The sequence below is a fragment of the Falco punctatus genome, assembly GCF_963210335.1.
Source record: "Falco punctatus genome assembly, chromosome: Z".
Lineage (NCBI taxonomy): Eukaryota > Metazoa > Chordata > Aves > Falconiformes > Falconidae > Falco > Falco punctatus.
The window spans coordinates 38,600,761-38,620,589 of record NC_137586.1 but is presented as its reverse complement, the minus strand read 5'-3'; the positions used below and the strand labels follow the sequence as shown (position 1 = coordinate 38,620,589).

Below are 19,829 nucleotides of genomic sequence, written 5' to 3'. Positions count from 1 at the left end.
TTCATTTTCATGAAGAAAGGTGCCATGAATTTGTCAAAACAAATAAACAAACATACACACATGATTGTATACTGTTTACAAACGGGAGATATATCTTGCACAAAACCTTTTTCCTTTCCAAAAGGAACCATCAAACCACATGCCAACCACGTTGCAGACATTCACATGTAAGCAGTAAAACATTTAAGGCACATGAGGCTAGACCAGTCAGTGTGCCTTCAGGTCTGAACTCACCCTCAGGCAGAGATGTAGCACTGTGCCATCATGAAAGATTTTTTCCCAAGTCTGAACCACCTCTGGCAGAAAAGACTTCACAATAAATACTTGTCCCAGCTTCAATACGTCATTCTCAGACCAAGTACAAATGACCTTCATGGCCCTCCGCAGACCCCCATCCATCTCCTCTCGTGACAAGACCTGGATCATTGCAGCCATACCACGCTGGGACCAGGAAGACATGCTTTTATCAAGGTTCATAGGTGAACTTTCTTCAAGTCGATAGACCGTCACTTCCTCTCCAGCTTAAATACAAGGAAATTTTGTTAGCAGAAGTCACACATTGCAGAAACAGAAGAGAACTGCCTTTTGATTTTGTGCTTTAAAATAAAGTACTACTTCACACACCTTTTTAAGCCACACTTCAAAAAAGAGGTTTTTATCATTACTGTTCTTCTGTGTTAAAACATCCCCAGCCTAAACTTACACTACTTACTAGATACGTTCTGCTTAAGATCTACTGTGATAAGTGGCCCAAAGAGCTTCTATTAAGTCTCTAAACAGAGATGAATTTAAGACCTCCATGAGATTCCACACAAACAAAGCTCATTCTGGTCTGTGTAATCAATCTCATCTGCCACAGTTTAAGTACTTAAAGATGGTTGAACTTTAAAAGTATGTAATTTTAAAAGGTTGCCATTTTATCTCCAGTGTATTAACTTCCAATATCCCAAGTGTGGCTTCCTCTGTTTATGCACTTACGTGGAAGGGGAATTCTTAATAACACTTGTTTTAAGTTAATCAGGATTCATGGAACACTCACAGTATTTTCCTTGTGACTGTGCTTAACAATAAAAAAAACCCAAAAACAAAACAATGAATTAAGGCAAACAAACACACACAGCTTGTAATAGTTATCAATTACAAAATTAAAGGGCTGGAAAGTGCCACCTTTTGAGGCAGACAGCTGAGTTGTTTCAAAAGCAGTGACTTGTCCATGATGAGCCAGGGAAATTATACTGAAAAGGACATGACTTTCCTTGGAACAAGGAATCCTAGGAGAACAAGCTAAAGCAAATTTACAGGAAGGTTACAGTTTTGATGTTTTAAACTAAGATTTGTCTTTTTTCTAGAAATTCCAGTGTTATTTGTACTGCACAAAATTCCAGATGTTCTGCTCCTGCTAATAACATTTTTCTGAAAGCAGAACAAATCTGGTGAGCTTTAACTCAGTTGCACTCTGTTTCCCTATATAGTTGTAATAGCATTCCTCTCTCACAGCATAAACAAGGCACCTTTCTGTTGCCATCATTTCCAAACTAATAGAGAAGTGGACTGATTTTTTAAGCCTGGCTTTCCTTCTTGCAACTCACGTTATTCGCAATGTTAATTTGTCGGTAACAAGTTTTTACTGGCAAGTGTAAGGAGGTAACTACATCTGCAAAATGGCAAAGAATGGCATAAAGAATGACAAACTGGATTCAGACTAGTAGATTTCCTCCCTACTCCTGAGCCTACCTTCACCAGTTACCACAAATGTAGATGCTGTCAAACACCATAACTTGCACACATTTTAATTTAAAATAAAGCAACAGAAAAGCCAGTGTCTTATATAAAAGGCAGAGACTTGAATAAAGATACTATAACTAGACATTTTTTAATCTTACATGAATTCTTCATTTTATTATCTTTTGACAATTTAATACCTAGAAAGGTGTCTCCTGGGATCTTCAAAGATTGGAATGTTCAATATGCTCATAGCTATATTAATTATCTGCAGCAATCTGGTCCCAAGAAATCCTATGATGCTGCAAGTATCAGCAATTATTTGCTGTGACACAAAATATTCTACCCATTGAAAAGAAGACACCTAGATCTCAAGTGTCTAGAGGCTGAGCAGCTTCTGCTGCTGTAAGCCAATACTGCACACTACTTTCAGAACTCTTCCAAATGATTTATGTATTATTCTCTACCACTCTTCAGTTACAGCACTCTTCAGTTACAGTACAGGGGCTTTTTTCCCTGGTACACTACAAGTCTTCTGTACCAGGTACAGGAGTAGTGCCATTTCAGCCAATACATGGATTTCTTCTTGATGGGATATCCTATACATATATCCACACAATATGAGAGAGGGAGAGAGAATGCAGGTATTAAGGTTAAAGGGAATCTTTTTGCTGTCTTCAGCTATCCTAATGACAGGTACAGTGACGAAGGAGTTAAGACTGATCTCTGAGGCTGACAGTAATCACATGAATGCCAACAGATACAAGCTACAGTAATTGAACCCTCCACATATACTGGGAAAAATACTAGGTTCACAATGAAGTCAGTCAAACACTGGAAGAGATTGTCCAGCAAAGCTGAGCAATATCCATGTATAGATATATTCAAAATGCAACTGGACAGGCCCTCAGCAACCTGATCTGAATTGGCTGGAGAGGAAGCTAGAGTAGATGACCTCCAAATTCCCTAAATTACTGCATGACTACAATTTGATTCTGGTTCATCTCTGTTAGAGAGAATTGCTGAAACTAATCCAAGAAAATTTCTTAAACACAATCTTTAAAAGGATAATGCACTGAATATTTATAAAGCAAAAAAACATGACCAGGAAGTTGGTACTCACCAAAGAGCTGGACCGGTGTAAATGGTATGGTCTGGGCAAGTCTCATTAAGTTGTTTCTTTCAACAGCTGCAAACAACATAGATTTCACTGCTGTAATGAATAACCAGCAAGCTGGCTGAGTTTCAAAAGCACCTGGCAGCACTTTATGGTAGTGTACAAAGCCAAGGAGGCTGCAGTGTGTTCCTGTGTCAAATCTGATCACCGTTCTACCCAGCCAGCAACTCTCCTTTGCACGCCCATGGTATCTCATGAGCAGCTATTCTTTTTCCCATTCATTGATCCCCCTCCTTCCAAGGAAACAAGCTCTCTGAGACAAGCCCCTTGCACCCTAGCAAGAAGGACTGCTTCTGCTAACTTTTCATCCTCCTCTTTCCACCAAGGGCTGTGGCTATCTCCTCCTGCTGCTGGCTCCAGTGGAGCAACACTCACACTGTGCCAGTGATAATGTGTTGACCCCAGCTGCCCTTACTGCCTCACGAGGCTCAGAAGCACCTGGGGATTTAGCAAGGCACAACAGGAAAATACAAGCTTCCCCTGCACAGAGCACAGATTCTTAATCTGGGCTCCTTGCCAAACACCAGTAATGTTATTATAGGTCCCTAATTGATGGCTTATTTCTCAGGCAAGCACCTCTGAAACTTCAGAGCACAAGCTAAGTATTTATGGATTTGCCGCCACACTGACAGTGTTATCAGGAAGGGGGAAAGACATGTAAAGAAAACCACAAAGAGAGTAAGACTAGAACAAGGAGGCAACTTGGATGCTACAGGCTGACTGCCTAATTTCCCTATCCAATGGCTGAAGACAAAACTCGCATCCAAAGCAGAGAGTGAACCACAGGAGAGCTGTGGTTCTCTGCAGAGCAATTAAAAGGCTCTTCCAGAGCATGGACACCACCTGTCCCTCTTTTTAAGATTAATTCTCTGAGCAGAAATTAATTAGAGATTATTTAGCCCAGAAGGAGAGAGCAAAGGGGACCCATGCAATGTCAGCCCAAGAATCAGTGTTATCATTTCAGCAGATCTGCATTTCTGACTCCACTTAACACTTGCTTACATATTCCAAATTTGACAGACATTGGTTAACCTGCCTGAATAGTTCTGGGGCATGGACTGAAAATCAAGGTCCTCCCTTGATGCCTTGCTATGCACATGCTCTAGTCACAAAATTAGTGCACAGGAGTGACAAGGACATGAACAGCAGAGCTGCTAGAACTGTGCTGTCTGTCAAAGCCTGCCAGCACTCACTCTAGAGACTTGCAAAGCAACGTGAAGTGGACTTGCACCAGCTGCTGAACTTGAGTCAAAGCTCAAGTTCTTTTGGGTGTGCCAAGAGGCAGCACCACATTTGCCTGCACAATGTGACAGCAAAAATAACGCATAAGACATATATGCTGCAGGATTTTGGTACCTAACTTTTGGGCATAGTTGGCTAAATTGTATCCCAATCTTCCTGAGGAAAAAAAACCTTACACTGGAGACCTCGAGACACTTGTCAACTCATGATTGAAATCACTCTCATCTGTGCTAAAAAGTCCTACATAATCTCAAACAGCATGCCCAACGAGAGCTAAATTAATCACTGCAACAATGCCACGGTGTAAGAGAAATTACTCCTGTACACTGATTACAAACCAGGAGGTGTTATTCCCATGAAAACCACATAGTTTTTTTGAACTTCAGGAGGCTGCTAATGCTTCTGGTTTCCCCAAGGCTTCCCTTTAAAGGAGGCCAAGTCCTGTGGGCAATAGAGACATCTACTGGCAAGCTCTGCTCCGTTCTCCTCCGGGAAAAACTGAAGTCCAAGCCTTGTGGGAACATCTGCATACTCAGTTCAGGAAAAGACAGGACTGCAGGCAATTAGCATTCAAATGATTTATTCCCTGCCAGACTTCCAGGAGTTCATAGGTATATAAACACAGATTAAGTAGTACAGGACCAATTAACTGAAGAACCAGCTCCAGAAAGTACAAAGGAGGACGTGGGAGGCGTGAGGGTAAGTGACAGCTATAAACAAATGAGTGCCTCTCCTGCCCCCCAAGGAATCTGAGCTCTATTCATTGTTTCCACTGATATTTTGAAAGTGATTATCTACATTCTGCTCTGGATTTGCCAAAAATACCCGGAATGGAGCAATTAGCAGCAAGAAAATAATTCATAATTTCCTCACTGGAGTGTTAGGCATGAATTAATATAGAACCTTCTTAGCAGTGGACAATTGTGCAATTCTTCAAAATGAAAATCACACAGGATGACAAGGGAGGAACTAATGTTCTTTTTAATTTGTTAAATTACTCAGATATCATTCTGGTGCCTCCTGCTTACCTGAGTAGTGATGATGCAGATCTTGAGATGTTTTCAAGCAGGCAAAGATATCTGAAATAATGTTTAAAGGATCATTACGTTAATTATTGTAGCAGACGTAAATGCATGATTTTTTAATTCCTTCCACCCCAGAGTTTGTCATGAAACAGATTAATCAGAATTACTGTTTCAGCATTCTAAAGAGAATTACTAATAGGCTTTAACTACATTATAATGTACAGTGTATTGGCAGATTTCAGTCATCAATGTAATATAGCCAGATGACTTATTTATTCAGGGAAATGGTGGGAAACTTGTGATATTAACCTCAAGGACATGTAGCTTCTCTAAGCCAATTACACCTCTGGGATATTAAAAGCACTTTGCTGTCCATCATGCTTCACAGCCTCCCAAAGGCATGATTTTTCCAACTCCATTCTCACTCATTAAGCATTCCATCAACTATACTATGACACCAAAGTTATAATACTGTCCCTTTAACCCACAGCATCTGAAATGTTGTTAAAATATAAACAGACAAACAATTCATGTGGGTACACATTTAAGAGGCACCACCAGATAATTTGGTCCAAAAATCTTTGTTTTATAAAAAATATTTATAATAAAACCAAGATTAATGAGCATGTTCCCATTAATCAGATGAAATCACTTTTTTCTGTTGGAAGACAATCCTTCAAAATGCCAGACTTCAGAAAATAAGTATACTGTACTATTTTTAATTCTGAAAAATAAAATAACAATCAAAACTGAATCTTCATCAAAATATTTGAACATTACACTTTTCTTCTTGGTGTATTTTATTTGTTTATATTCCCTTTTCTAGCAAAAGAGATCTTAAATAAAAAATATAGATAGATGTTGGGGGAAGGCGCAGCATTTCCACTGAGTGCCCTTGGTGATTCAAGGTTGCTTTTGCTCTCTTTCTTGCTGGACCCAACTAGCTTTGTTACATTTCGTATGTTGTAAAACAACTAACATGAAAAGGGGCATGGGGGCTAAGTCATTCCTTCTGAGGATGGGAAAACTGGATTTTAATCAAAGCATTGGTGTGCTTTAGAGAGTAGCTCCACCAGTCACTATGCATGCAGCAGTGTGCTTCAGCACTGCAGTATTTTGTGCACAACCCAGAAAGAGCAGCACTTGAAGGGGAGATGAGTCTAAGAGCAACTAATTTCTGCACCACAGCCAGCCTCAAAAAGAGATAGATGCCAAGCTGCTCAGCCTCTTATGGCTAAGTGGCATGTCAGGAAAACTGGAAGGTAGACTAAAAGGCAACAAATACAAGTAAAGTTAACTCACACTCTACTTTTGTGGAACAAGGTCATTCCTCACTATAACCTTGAATTTCTTCATTGGCAATATCATAACAAATTCAATCCTTCACTGATTCCATAATTTCAGGAAAACCACATAAACAGAGGAATTACACCAAACTGCAAACTGAAAAATCAAGCATACACTGAAAATCTTACATCACAATCTATCCTCAGGTATACACCCTGCTTTAACTCAGCAGGTCTCTTGGACTGCCAGGGATGAAAGCAGAACCATCATCTTAAAAGTTCCTTCCTGCTGAAGAGGACAACATTACTGGGCAGACTAGAGTAAAAAAAAATATTTTTTCTTTTAATTTGCAGTTATCATGAGGAAGATATTTCCTCATAAAAAAACCTTTCACTTTAAAGTACAAAATAGCAACTAACACATGAAACAGTAGCTGATCATTTTCCTATAACCCTTCAACTACAGTAAATCACCTTCCTTTTGGACTTGTACTTCAAAATTGTCTGAGTGGGATTTGTAGAGAGGAATTAAAATGAGTGACAAGCAACAAAAACTTACTGTCAGCTTCCTCTGAAGTTCTCAACCTGTTTAAAAACAAACATTTGATACTTTATTTCAAAATTTTTGTCATTAACCTCATAATAGTACATATAAAAAGATGTGATCTATGTGAAGGAAAACCTCACCAAGGCTTGATTGGGAATCATAAAACAAAATAACCCTCAGTGCAACTTTTTTCATTACAACAATCAGCAAATACTCTTGTTACTGAAGAACAGCCACATTTTTCTGCATGTTTCTTTCTCTTCTTTATGTTGAACTGCTCTTACAATTCTGCCACTGCTGGTCATTTCATTTACACTGCAATAACAGCATCAGTTAAAGACCACTTGTATTACATACATAATTGTTCATTTTTCAATCAATGCTGAGATGTATTCAGAGCTACATATGCCATTACCATTGCTTGCACAAATAGACTTTTTTAACTGATGGTCCTTCGGATTAGCAAGGCTGCAGAAAAGACTACAGCATCAGCACTAATGTTAAAGCAGTCTTTGTTACAAAAGACAGAAGATATGATTCACCTCACAGACCAGAGATATCCAGTGAAGACAACAGAATAAGCTGCAGAATCAGGCCTATATGTCCTGCTGGAGAGTATACAGTTTGCCTACTGCTTATAAATGACTGGGTCAAAAAACCAAAAAGCCAACCACAGTATGGGTAAAAAACACAGTATCTTTTTTTCCTCTTCCCACGGTGAAAGCACACAGTATGTGACAGCTTTCTAGTGTCTTCTATCTATTACAACCACAGTGTTATGAAGTAAGAGATACAAAATAAATTTATGAAAATAAGACAGAAAAGGAAAAGGAACATAGAGACAAAGCTGCATGTGGAAAAAATTACCCCCGCTATTAAGATAATGATCAATCAAGCTGGGGAAAAAATAAAAAAATCCACAATAAAATTGAAAACACTTTTGAAATCACTATACTTGCACTAAATACAATCTAAGTTTAATAACTATTGAGAAACATCAAGAAAACCAAGCTAAATATTTTGTAAAAGTGCAGACTCAGTATGAAAGAGATTAATCAGACAATCAGAGAAGCTTTCAGAAGCTGCTAGCATTTTAATTATTAAAAAAGGAAACATTCAATTTGCACAGCAAAAGCAAATGCAACTTTTCATGGTTACTAGATTGGAATAATGGCTAGTTAAAGATGCTATGGTGATCTTAGTGATTTAATTAGAAAATTGGATTATTGTTAGAATAAAAAGGGGTGTCTATTCCACCTAAAATTACACACTTCATTTAAATGGATCTTCTTTATCATTGATAAGGCTTAATTTAAAGAAACTTAAACAGACTGAATTGCCTTAACTCTTTGTTTCACACCAATTTCATATCCTAAGTATACTGTAGAACTGAAGTGGAAACTTGCAGAAAGCATAGAAGTCTCTTTCTAAAAGCATGTGATAAATATCTCAATATACTAATAATACATACAAGGAGATCCTGTTCAGATTACTTTTGTTGGTGGCTCCAAATATGCTATTACTCACATCCTGCAAAGAAGAGAGATACTTTTACTGGTAAAATATGCACATCACTGTCATATATATGCTACACAACTCATAAAGGTACAATCTTGAAAAGATATTGATATGCTTATTGTTAGCATGAATAATGACACTGACAAGGAGGTGAATCACAGCACTGCCATACCTACACTAAAATGGAACTCATTCGCTCGAATTACAGTTTTTCATCCTGTGCCCATACATATAAATAAAATACTCAGGTATCCACCTATACCACAATACACTCACAAAATTGTGTTCTAATATGGACAGAACTCTCTTTATATTAGAAAATTCCAATTTAGGGATAGCTTTTACAGTTGTTGAAAATAAAATGCACCCTAAACCTCTGTAACAGAAGGTAACACGCTGAGCAGCTTTCCAGTGATACCTAGATCACATATTTTCCAGGTCTTACAGTTGAAGTACTCAAACAGTCTTTAAACTCCCAGCAGTATTAGGGAAAATTGGGTCCTCCTAATGTGCTAGTCAGAAATGGGATTGTTCTTCTGAATAGTAGGCAGGCAGATTTTAATCCTCAAAAGAAGTAGAGCCCGCCCAAAAAGTTCAAAGATGACAAAGTTTAAAAACTCAGCTTTGAATATTATCGGAAACTTAACTCACTGGTTTCTTATTTCACTCATATTTTCACCTTGTAGTTTGCTTGGCAGATGAAAAAAATCTTTAACAAAACCAAAACCTTTCCACATACAACCTTGCTTTGCTCCCTGCTACCCATCAGAAGGGATTTCTGAACCACTGGTGTTCAACAGGTAAATCTGAGAAGCACCACTTTAGGAAAAAAAGTGTTTCTTTAAAATATATCATACTTCAATTGGAACAGTTGGATGCAGCAACATTGCTACATCTCAGATATATAGATATAGAGATAGATATATATATATATATATATATTCGCATAACCCAGACAGGACTTAAAGAGAGGCCATAGCTATTCAGTAGGTATTGGAGGTTCTATCTTCAAAGAATAAATAATTTGAATTCTGGAAGTGGTTAGTTTCAGCCTAACTCCAATCCTGTTGTAATCAGTGGAATTTTTCTGAGAACTTTAAAAATCCCATCCTTGAGTTTTACCCAAGACATCTTAATATGAGTTTTGAAGCACCAGATTATTTGATCCCTTCACACAGTTTTCCTGACTGTACATTTATTTTGGTTGTCTGACCGTGTGTTTCACAGATACAAGATCAGGTTTTACAGAATACAAAATCAGTAATTTACTTCTATTTCTCTCTCTCTTCCACTCCCCCCCCCCATCCCATCCCTAAGAAAAATGTCATCTTTTAAAATTTAGATTCAAGCTCTCTTCCCTGGTATTTGGGATTCAAATTCTACAGCACTCAGAGCAGTAGATCTGAAACTATATAGTTTATTTTTATTCCTTATTAAAAAAAAACAAACCACATTCATTGTAAAAAATAAGCTAGCCATTTAAAGATGACCATGTTAGTAAACAAGAGTGCTATAAGTAAAACAAACAAGGAAGTGAGCTGTTGAAAAAGGAAGAGGAAAGGATTATTTCACAGTTCCTTTTCTTAATTTATTCTTTGTTAATTTCCTTTCATACCTCTGAGATACGCCTACACAATGTAGTGAAAGATAGATACACTTTCTTCCATTAGCTTTTAAATGAGATGGAAGTTTCTGTAATCCAGGTTTCTGCCCCCAGTCTTCAGGAAATATAAATTGGTCTAGCTCCATCAAAGTCACAATGAGCCTATGTTAATTTACATAGGCAGAGGACCTTTGCATTATGGAGCTGTAAATTAATTTTGATAAATAATAAGATACAGCGTTTATAAGCCAGTGGTTAAGAAATCTAAGCTTTGTAGTTATTATCATTATTTAACTTCCACTTTGTAAGAAATAACTATCTCTGTGTGATAGATTAAGAGCTATGTAGCTAACTTTATAAAATTTACTTCACTCTACTAACCAATTCTGCCTACAGGTATAAGACCAAACTGTGTGCTCACTCATTCCCTAATGAAACGTCAACACATGCATCAGTTCTGATCAACTTCTTCATATGCAGAACCACTCTGTGATTCAATAATTTAATATCCTACTTCAATAATCTTAAAGAGTGTTAACAGCTGTTAAATTATTCATTTACTCGCACACATGCACTGTGCCAGCAGACAACAAAGTTCCTCTTCTCTCAAGAGGTATTTCAGGACAAAGAACCTATAGTGGCAAGCCCAGGGACATCAGCAGAGCTACCCTGGACTGAGTCCTGCCAGAGCTATGAACTAGGATGTGTAATCTTAGGTCTTACCTCTCGAGGATGCCTCAGGTAATCACAGAACGGTATGGTATGTCTACTGATGTCTTGATTTTTCATTTTCTGGTGCATGTAACTGAGACGTTCCAAACCTAGCCAAAAGAGGAGGAGGTGTCAGTTATTTCCAGAGTGTAAACGAACAGCTCTGCTGCTACAAACTAAACACCTATGCAGTGCTATAAAATAAACACCTATATACCATATTGCCCCAGCAAATGCGTAATGGGCTATAAAAGCAATAACAGAATTTCATAGGGTTAGACTGAACTGGTTTTGTTCTCTGTCAGCAGGTTTCAGAAGAGTGCAGCCCTCCTCAGACCATGCTGTGCTGAGTCACAGCATTCCCTGGTGCTTCTTGCAGCACCTCACAGGATGAAGCCAGTGAGCCACATCACAGCAGAGCCAAAAGATAAGACAAACTATGCAAAGGATTTCTGAGAATGAAAGAGCTGGAGAATTATTTAAAAAGAGTGAGGATGCCATTCCCTTTTCATTCCAACAGAGATGATACAGAATTCATTTCTTCCCTTTGGTGGATGTGTTACTGAGCAATGAGTAATGAATAATGCATGTAGAAGATCTGCCAGCAGATACAGTATCACAGCACTGTCTGTGAGTGTAAATGCCCTGAGAAATTCACGATTTTTACAATTAGCCAGGATGATATTTTAGAAGACATCTCAGGAAAGGAGACAAAGATATCATCCTCCTTGCTTCCCACTTACTCCTGAGGATTAGTACTCCACTATCTTCCATGCGAGACAGGCAGCACTCCCAGAAAGAATTAACTGATCTTCCATCCAACCTAAGTCCCTTTTACCTCTGCAATGACACAGCAAACAACCAAGTTGTGTGCTGATGCAACCTAAATCTAATTCTGTAAAAATTATGGCATGAGGTGAAAGTGGTGGATGATACTCTGCATTTTAAAATTTTTATTTACTGCTTCTTTTTAAAAGCTGTTCTGAATTTCATCATCTCCAAAATATCACATACTTAGCTGCCTGAAGTTAGACACAGTGAGCCAGTTCTTGCTGTGTTTCTCTTGCTCATCCCAGATGTTGATCTCTGCAGGCTCTGAGCTCACTTGGGTGTTCTGGGGACAATCATCCACTCTAATCACCTGGAAAGACATAGAAAAAACAATACTTGATTTATGCGATGACTAGCACCTCTGCAATTCCTCTAACAGCCTATGACATGGCCTTTCAGAGCATCACTGAAATGCCAGTGACTGAAGTCACTCCCAACTGGGAAACAGATTTTCCCATTTTTCTTGTAACTTGGAGAAGTCGTTGTCTAGTAAACACTACTGATGAAAGATCTAGCACTACAGCTTTTCAAAACAAATTTTGAAGTCCCTCAGAATACCTGCAGAGGTACCAGATCTCAAACTTCAAGTCTAAGATCTGTTGCTGACCTGAGCATCTTATGTAAATAAATCAGTCTTAAAGTTTCATTGCATTAAACAGAGAGAACTCCTTCCAACGGCGAAGATCCTAGGAAGCTCTTTATAACTTTATGAATAGATTTTTATACACACATACAGTTATGAAATTTGCCCTATACATATGACACAATCAATTCGCTGTCTGCAGTGTGCTAAATGATGGATTCAGAGAAAAGTCTGTGGGACTTTTGTAGGCAGGAGACAACATTACAAGGCCTGGCTTGCTGGTTCACAATTGCACACCACCTGGATATGGCTCACCACTCCTTCAGTCTATCCTAGATCATATGAAGCCTCCCCAAGTCCTCCTGCCAGCTAGAGTGCAAGGACTGATCCCTTTCTGTGAAAACTCAGTAACACCCCTGGTATACTATCTTGCAAAGCCCATAGACTTCAACACATTCAAAACTGAAATCCACACGTTCAAACAAAAGGGAAATTAAACCAAAGCCAGACACACAAAAAAGGTGCCCCAATTTGTGTGCAGCATTTTAAATTTATACATTTTCAACTAAGCAACACTGCAGAACTACTCTTAATGAATGAAAAAGACAGCTATGGGATATGTGATTCTTTTACATCTGCACATACCGGCACCTGAAGGGGTTTTTGATTCATCTTTCCTTTGCCAGACTTTCTGTCTCTGTTCTGTTGTTTTGCTTTTGTTGCCTCACTGTGGCGTAGCTCACTGGACCCTAAAGGCTCTGTGGGAAAGAGTCAAAAAACACCATTAAGCTGCAGAGCTTTTGTTTACTGAGAGAAGATCTGATAAGACTGAGAGCTGGCAGATCTCCAAAGCAAGCTGAGAAGACTTGTGACAGCCAAAGCTAATACTCAGGAAGTTCAGTGCAAAGATGTGCACCATCATAAGACATAAAACAGCAAATGTTATCCATCATCTTACACTACTCATACTTAGAACTGGAATTTGCTGTATTTTAGCTGTTGGTAAGCAAACTTGTTGGTGGACAGGAAGAGTTTTAAACTGGCAAGTGTTTCTTCATTCTCCATGCACCCATCTACTCTAAGATACTGCTAATGAATCTCTTACGGATTGTGCAATTTATTTTGGCTCCTGCAACTCTTGCATTGCATCCCCAGAGCAGAAGACTTTCCTGGAGCAAGCGCAGTCCCTTTGTAACCCCAGCTGTGTAGTCACAGCCACAGGGATCCCCTGAGATGGGGAGAATCAGCGTGGTTGACACACAGATGAGCTGCAGTTTACATACCAGGTACACTTCAGAAATTCCCTACAGCATGAAGACCCAGCACAAAGAAAGTGAAGTAGTAACTCTGGGCTTCCTGCTATTATCCTTAGCTGCAGCTAATAACTCCTCCATTCAAAGGTAACATTTTTATAATGTCTTGGGCCCTCCAGTAAAAAGTACTATGCAGGTGTAGTGGTTTAAAATTACCACCTATGGCCTTGAAGGTTTTCCCTCTTTCCTCTTTCTTAGAGGACTGTAAGCTGTTGCTCCTGCAGAAACTCCAGTTCCTCCAGAGTGGGCTGATCCAGAAGGAGGTGCTGCGCTTCAGCTTATTCTGAGAGATGATGCTGCTGTGAGGTGATCTGTTGGAGTTGTAGGAAAAGGACTTTGATTCTCTTATCTGGACATGCCTGGGAGGACTACCCGTGCAATTGCAGTCACTGTTGTAGGTGGAATGTATGCACAGGGCCACATTCTTTGTTTCTGAGCTGAAAACCCCTTTTTCATCACCTTCAGAGAATCCCCAGTTCACATAACCACCTTCAGTTTCTTCCCTGTCATCACAGGAGGGTGCTGCACTCTCTCCAATACACAGTGACGACTGGAGACCAAGAGGATGATCAGTCTCTATGGCATTAGTCTTTTCTGATGGCACATGAGGAACAAAGTCTCTCTGGTTCCACTGATAATCTTCTGACTCTTTTCCAACAAGGCTGACACTCTGCAAATTTTGCTGCACCATAATGTTACTTTGCAGTACATCTCTGAACGCATCGTCCTTGTACTTGGTAGGAGTGCTCAAAAAGGACATATTTAACGTGACATCCTCAGAAAGAGACCCTCCCTGATGGTCAGGGGGCACCAGCAAAAATTGTCCATATCTAGTGGCTGACTTGGTCTCAGAGGATACTCCCGAAGTGAGCGTGTCACTTTCTATCTCTATCTTTCGAGAGCTGTCTTCTACCATTTTGTTACTCTTGGTCCTCAGTATGTGGTCTTTGCACTCGGATGGCCACTGACTCCTTACTAAGCTCCGTAAAAGGGAAGGTGGCATGCTGTAGTAGTGGTATTTCTTGTCATACAGACACTCCAGGCTGCTCAAGGTCTTGGAATAGAGTGCATTGCTCCAGCTATGGGGCAGCTTCCTACAGGTTCGATGTTTTGTGTCAGCCAGTAAGGCTTCTTCCACCTGCAAGGTGTCTACAGCTGAAAGCACTTTCAGGATGTCCACTGACAAGGCAGACAGGTCTTGCAAATGTCCTAACTGGCTGTCCAGGGAGAGAAAAGACTCCTTGATATAAAATACCTTCTCATGCACTTCTTTAAGCTGCAGAAACATCTCCTCCACTCTAGGTGGAAAAAGAAAATATAATTAAAATACCAAAACACAGATCTTTACTTCTGTTTGCCCGATGATGAAGGAAGCTGTTAAAACATTTCAAAAAGTCAGAGTTTCAAACAGCCCTTTATTTTTTTACTAATGGTGACTTCCATTCCCACAAATACCTATATTTGTCAAAAAACATCCAGACTTACGTGTCCTTCAGATTACTAGCCCACAGTCAGTGACTTTTAAAGACACAGGCTTTTTTTTCAAGGAGTATCTATTTCAAAAACTGTTATTTTCCTACCAATGTCCATTCCTTGCCATAGAACTACTAAACCACGGACAGCAGGATGCAGCTTTGGAAACCCTGCATTGGATATTGCTGAAAATGTAAAATGCTGTAAAGTACAGTTCTTGTCAGCCAGTCACCCTTCATTTCTACATTTCTTGTGCAATCATGAGAAGGACAAGGCTCACAATAACCTACAGATGCTCTTGTGTTTCTTAAACACTGGATACTGATGTGAAAAGGGTCTTCCCAAGAACCTGTCTGGCCTGTGGGAACAGATTCTCTATGTCTGATGCCATCAGTTATCTTTGGGTAAAATTCAACTGCCCAAAAAACAAAGCCTTTTTTTATGGTCTTCAAATCCCCAGTGAACAGCGCAAGAACTTCTTGGCCTGGAATTATATGATTTTAATGAAATCATTACCTTCAAGTTCCCTGAAGATACTCTTTCTGGCACTCTATCACTAAGACAATGATAGACTAACTGCAGGCAACGCGCAAAAGTTCCTCCTTTCCTCTGTCACTGAGCAACTAAAAGATGTGGTATTTAATCAATAGCTGAACAAAATCCAAGACCAGTGTTAAAAAATGTTTTATTCATGTAAAGTATGTAAATTCTTTGCATTAATGTTATGCAATGCTGTGAAGTGTGTTTCACCTTTGCACTCAGAAAAAAAAAATCCTTTCCAGATCTATATTTATCCGCTAAATGAAATCCTGTTGCTATAATCGATTCTACAGATTTTGAACAAAGCTACTTATTTCTTTTACAGAGGACATTATTTTTGCTTGTGTGTTTTGTTTTAGTATGCAGAAAATAAAGAGTATGGACAGGCAAAGACTAAGAGGCTATCTTTCTCCTGGCAAAACAAATTTATTAGGTGAGATCAGTGTTGGCATTCAGTAAGACTTTTTATAGTACTCGTTTTCTCTAACTCTTCCCATTAAACTTACTGGCAGTTTTGCCATTGATTTCAAAAGAAAGCTAAATTAGGCATATATTGAGAGTTTTGAAACCCTGTTGACAGTTGTGTATTGACATTTTGCAAACCAAGACACTACATTGCAGAAAAGGCTAAAATGGTTATATGGTTATTTCTGTAAACAGCAGTTACTCTCAACCAGAAGCAATACTCTCACAGCACTTCTGCACTGCCAAGCCTTTAAATAAAAATGTGTATTGCATGTCATACTCTGGCACATTTTCATGGTGCTATCTGGTTTGCAAAAGTGAAACTGAGCAACACGTTGCTGTATCCTTTTAATCACCTGCACACATCTGGGGATGCAATTCTGCCAGCAAGGCTTCCCAACCAGGCCTGCCATGCAGTTCCAACAGATACATTTCCATCAAATTAGCAATGCTTATACATGTTATTGCTCCTTATGTTCACAGTGGCTACAACCTGTTCCAAAAGCATTAGTTTATCAAAATTATTATTACTTTTTATCTGACAAATATATATGAAAAGCACAAATCTGCAGCAAAACACACCTTTCTGTTGTCAGACGGATCCTTTCACTGTCACTGGAACTCAAGTTTTCATTCTTCTCATGAAAATATTTTTCCACACACTGTTCCTCAAAGTCATGGAGCTTCTTTAACTCCTCATCACTCAGGTACAGCTCTGAACAAAGGAGGCAGGAGTCAGTACAAAGCATGCTGATGAATGCAATTGTTTATAAGCATCCATGAGAAAAAAATAAATCTTTCAGAACCAGTTTCCTTCCCCACCCTTGACAAGAATGAATCAGACCTAACTTCATGAATGTGGGCTTATGTATATATACACCCAATACGCCAAAAGCATATAAACAGGTTTTTATCTTTCCTTAGACAAAGAGCAAAATCACACTGACAAAAATTCCAGTGAACTCCCTTTTAAAGCCTCAAAAACACATACCCAAATGGCTGCTCATAAAGACATATTTTCTTCCAAACTTTTTCCTGTATTTTGTTATACATGTGTCACTCACCAGACTTAGACATAGATATGTAAAACAAAGATTTCATTATACTTTGGTCCAGGCATTCATTTAGGGCTAGTTACCTATAGTAATTATAGTCCTTTCAGGTACTCAAAGCCACAAAGGTTTTTTTCACCTAATTGTCTCACATGTTCATATGTACAAAACATTAAGCAAAATTATTGGACAAAAAAGAACACATTCAAAAGTTTGAAACTCCACAGCTTGGGCTGCTCATGATGCTATTCACACCAAGACTTCTGAGAGAACAGATTGATTCTAAGTCAGTATGAAGAAATGCATACAGTGGAAAGCTGCTTCTCTGATCCAAACTCTCCATCTTCCAAGCTCTTTTTTTCTTTCCCTTTTTGCATACCAGAGTCCTCACTCTACTTGCTAGGGGGGTATCTGCACCAAGCGACACGGAAGTGTTTGTTACAAGGTTGCAGCACTCGGATGCAACACACAGCTCAGCAGGGAAGCCCTCTGCAGTATCCTGGGGTCCCCCTCTCACTCCCAATCAGACTTCATCACCTCTTAGGGTCTTTTTCACCGCCTAACCCATCTGTGTTCTTGCCTCCAAGATTTTACTCTGTATTTTGGTATTTTCATTAGTTTTCCACAGGGTGGCACTGGATCCTCATTGCTAAAGCCAGTTAATTATAACCACATCAAAATTATAGAAGAAATCTATCAAGCAACCCATAAGCATATAGAAAAGGGACACAAAGGTATATAAGCAGGAAAAAAAAACCTCTTTCTGAGAGAAGTGTAGGCAACGTGTGAGCCCTCTTCTAACCAAGGACTCTTAGATGTGCTAAGCAGTGTTTCAGTTCTTGTGCCTAATGCACTTCACAGGTAAGACGCCCTCTGTGTTGTGTCAGTGAACTTATATTATGCATGCATATAAAGTAAGCAGTAATACTTCAAAGGCAGGCTGATGTATCTAGTCATGATGGAGCAGCTGAGCCTGGGAGCATCAGTAAAGCTCAGCATTGATTAGTTAAGCCCATTTTTGAACTCTGTAACCACCTGTGAGCATGCCAGATATCTTCAGGGACTCATGTTCAGCAGAGAAAATCCTAAGTGAAGCATCACTCAGGCAGGGTCTGCTCACTTCTGTTATTAGGCATCAAGGATATATCACATCACAAATAATGAGGCTGTATAACACCATGCATCAACATTTCCAAATGTTTTTTTCAGACAAGGTTATAGTCACCAGCCTCTCCTCTTCCCCATTTCCCCGCCTCACCTCACCAGCCACCAAGCCCTACTATTGCGTGTTCGTACTCATCCCAACATCTTGTGGTCCTCTTCCCAGAGTGGCTACGGCTGCTCACAGCAGAGCTGCAGGAGCTGGCGACAGAGATACGGAACTGGCATCGCCTTGAAGAGGTGTTAGGAAGAACCCCAGGATGGAGAAGTCCAGGTTAGGAAGGGTGAAGGAGGTAGGGTAAAGGTACAGTGATGAACCAGTGCACAAAGGGAAGGATGCAGTGAGGAGATGGAAGGCCCTCTCCCTCTTTGCACCTCCCATCACTGGATCTCCTCTGTCCTTGGGCTCTGCAGCTACTTTCTCTGGACAATTTATAAGGCTACTCAATCCTACAGAATAAGTTGTTGTCACTTTATTTCAGCTCAGAGTTGTGATGTGTCTTGACTGATGCACAGTATGTAGCACAGGAAAAGCCAAATACAAAGCAAAGCATTCCCCTAGTCACTTTTTCCTACAAGAGTTCTCAGACTGGCAGGTTAAATGCCAAATACAAAGCAAAGTGTTCCCCTAGTCACTTTTTCCTACAAAAGTTCTCAGACAGGCAGGTTAAATTCAGTTTTGCAAATAAAAACAGTCTCCCACCCAGAGAATATCTTTTTTTTTTTTTTTTTTTTTTGAGGAACTGAGCTACAAAGTGATGGGAGGCTAGCAAAATATTAATCAGCTGTTTCTTTTGGTCCCCAGCTTACTTAGTCCAACGTCGCCTTCCTCTTGATCCAGCTCATTTGGGGGCCGATGGTGGAAGATGCGATTTATCAGAAGTCCAATGTGGCTCAGGAGGATGAAAGGTGGAGGTAGCCATGGCTTCTCATGGTAGGTCATAATGTAGCGGTACCGGTTGTACTTCCAGAGCTTGTTTGATATGGACTTCAAATCGAAATAAACATTACTGAGAAGAGAGATGGAGAGGGGGCAGTATAAAACACTCCTGTGAGGAGTACTCCCAGTATGGCACAAGATGCTTGTCTACAGATCTAATATGACACTGAAGAAAAGTCCCATCCCTCCAGTGAGGTAAATCAGCTTAGCAACTCTCATTTAACAAAGCAGCAGCATATGCCTGCAGCTAGTGCACTGAGAATGAGATCTTCAAAGCTGCCTAACGGATTTGGAGATCCAATTCCCATTCACATTAATGGGAACTGGGCAAAATACATCCCTGAAGTGGCTTTGAAATCTCAGCCAGATTATTTAAACTTTAATACATAGCCTAACTGAGAATTCAACATTGTCTGCCTCTTTGGACTGGATTAAATGTAGGAGTCAGTCTAACTGTTAACAAAACAGTTCTGTGCACTCCTCCTAAACAAAATACTTGCTGCAAGAGGCATTACATGAGCAATTCTTCTGCAGGGTACTCTTTGGAGCTGTGATGTTACTAAATGTGACTGTTGTTGCACTGAATAATTTCCCGAATCTACTGTTATAGACCCAAGTACAGGAAAGCAACTTTGTGGTT

General features: G+C 39.5%; 1 protein-coding gene across 1 annotated transcript in view; it reads right to left on the bottom strand.

The window, feature by feature from the left end:
* TRPM6 (transient receptor potential cation channel subfamily M member 6) overlaps window positions 1–19,829 on the bottom strand; it is a 109,154-nt gene that overhangs the window by 15,805 nt on the left and 73,520 nt on the right. The window contains exons 24-34 of the mRNA XM_080373345.1: window positions 19,060–19,259; window positions 16,619–16,751; window positions 13,718–14,856; window positions 12,891–13,003; window positions 11,846–11,972; window positions 10,844–10,941; window positions 8,471–8,529; window positions 7,012–7,037; window positions 5,170–5,220; window positions 2,846–2,911; window positions 235–521 (exon numbers count right to left, since the gene is read on the bottom strand). Of these exons, the coding sequence (XP_080229471.1) occupies window positions 235–521; window positions 2,846–2,911; window positions 5,170–5,220; window positions 7,012–7,037; window positions 8,471–8,529; window positions 10,844–10,941; window positions 11,846–11,972; window positions 12,891–13,003; window positions 13,718–14,856; window positions 16,619–16,751; window positions 19,060–19,259 (2,299 nt within the window). The remainder of the gene's footprint in view (window positions 1–234; window positions 522–2,845; window positions 2,912–5,169; window positions 5,221–7,011; window positions 7,038–8,470; window positions 8,530–10,843; window positions 10,942–11,845; window positions 11,973–12,890; window positions 13,004–13,717; window positions 14,857–16,618; window positions 16,752–19,059; window positions 19,260–19,829) is intronic.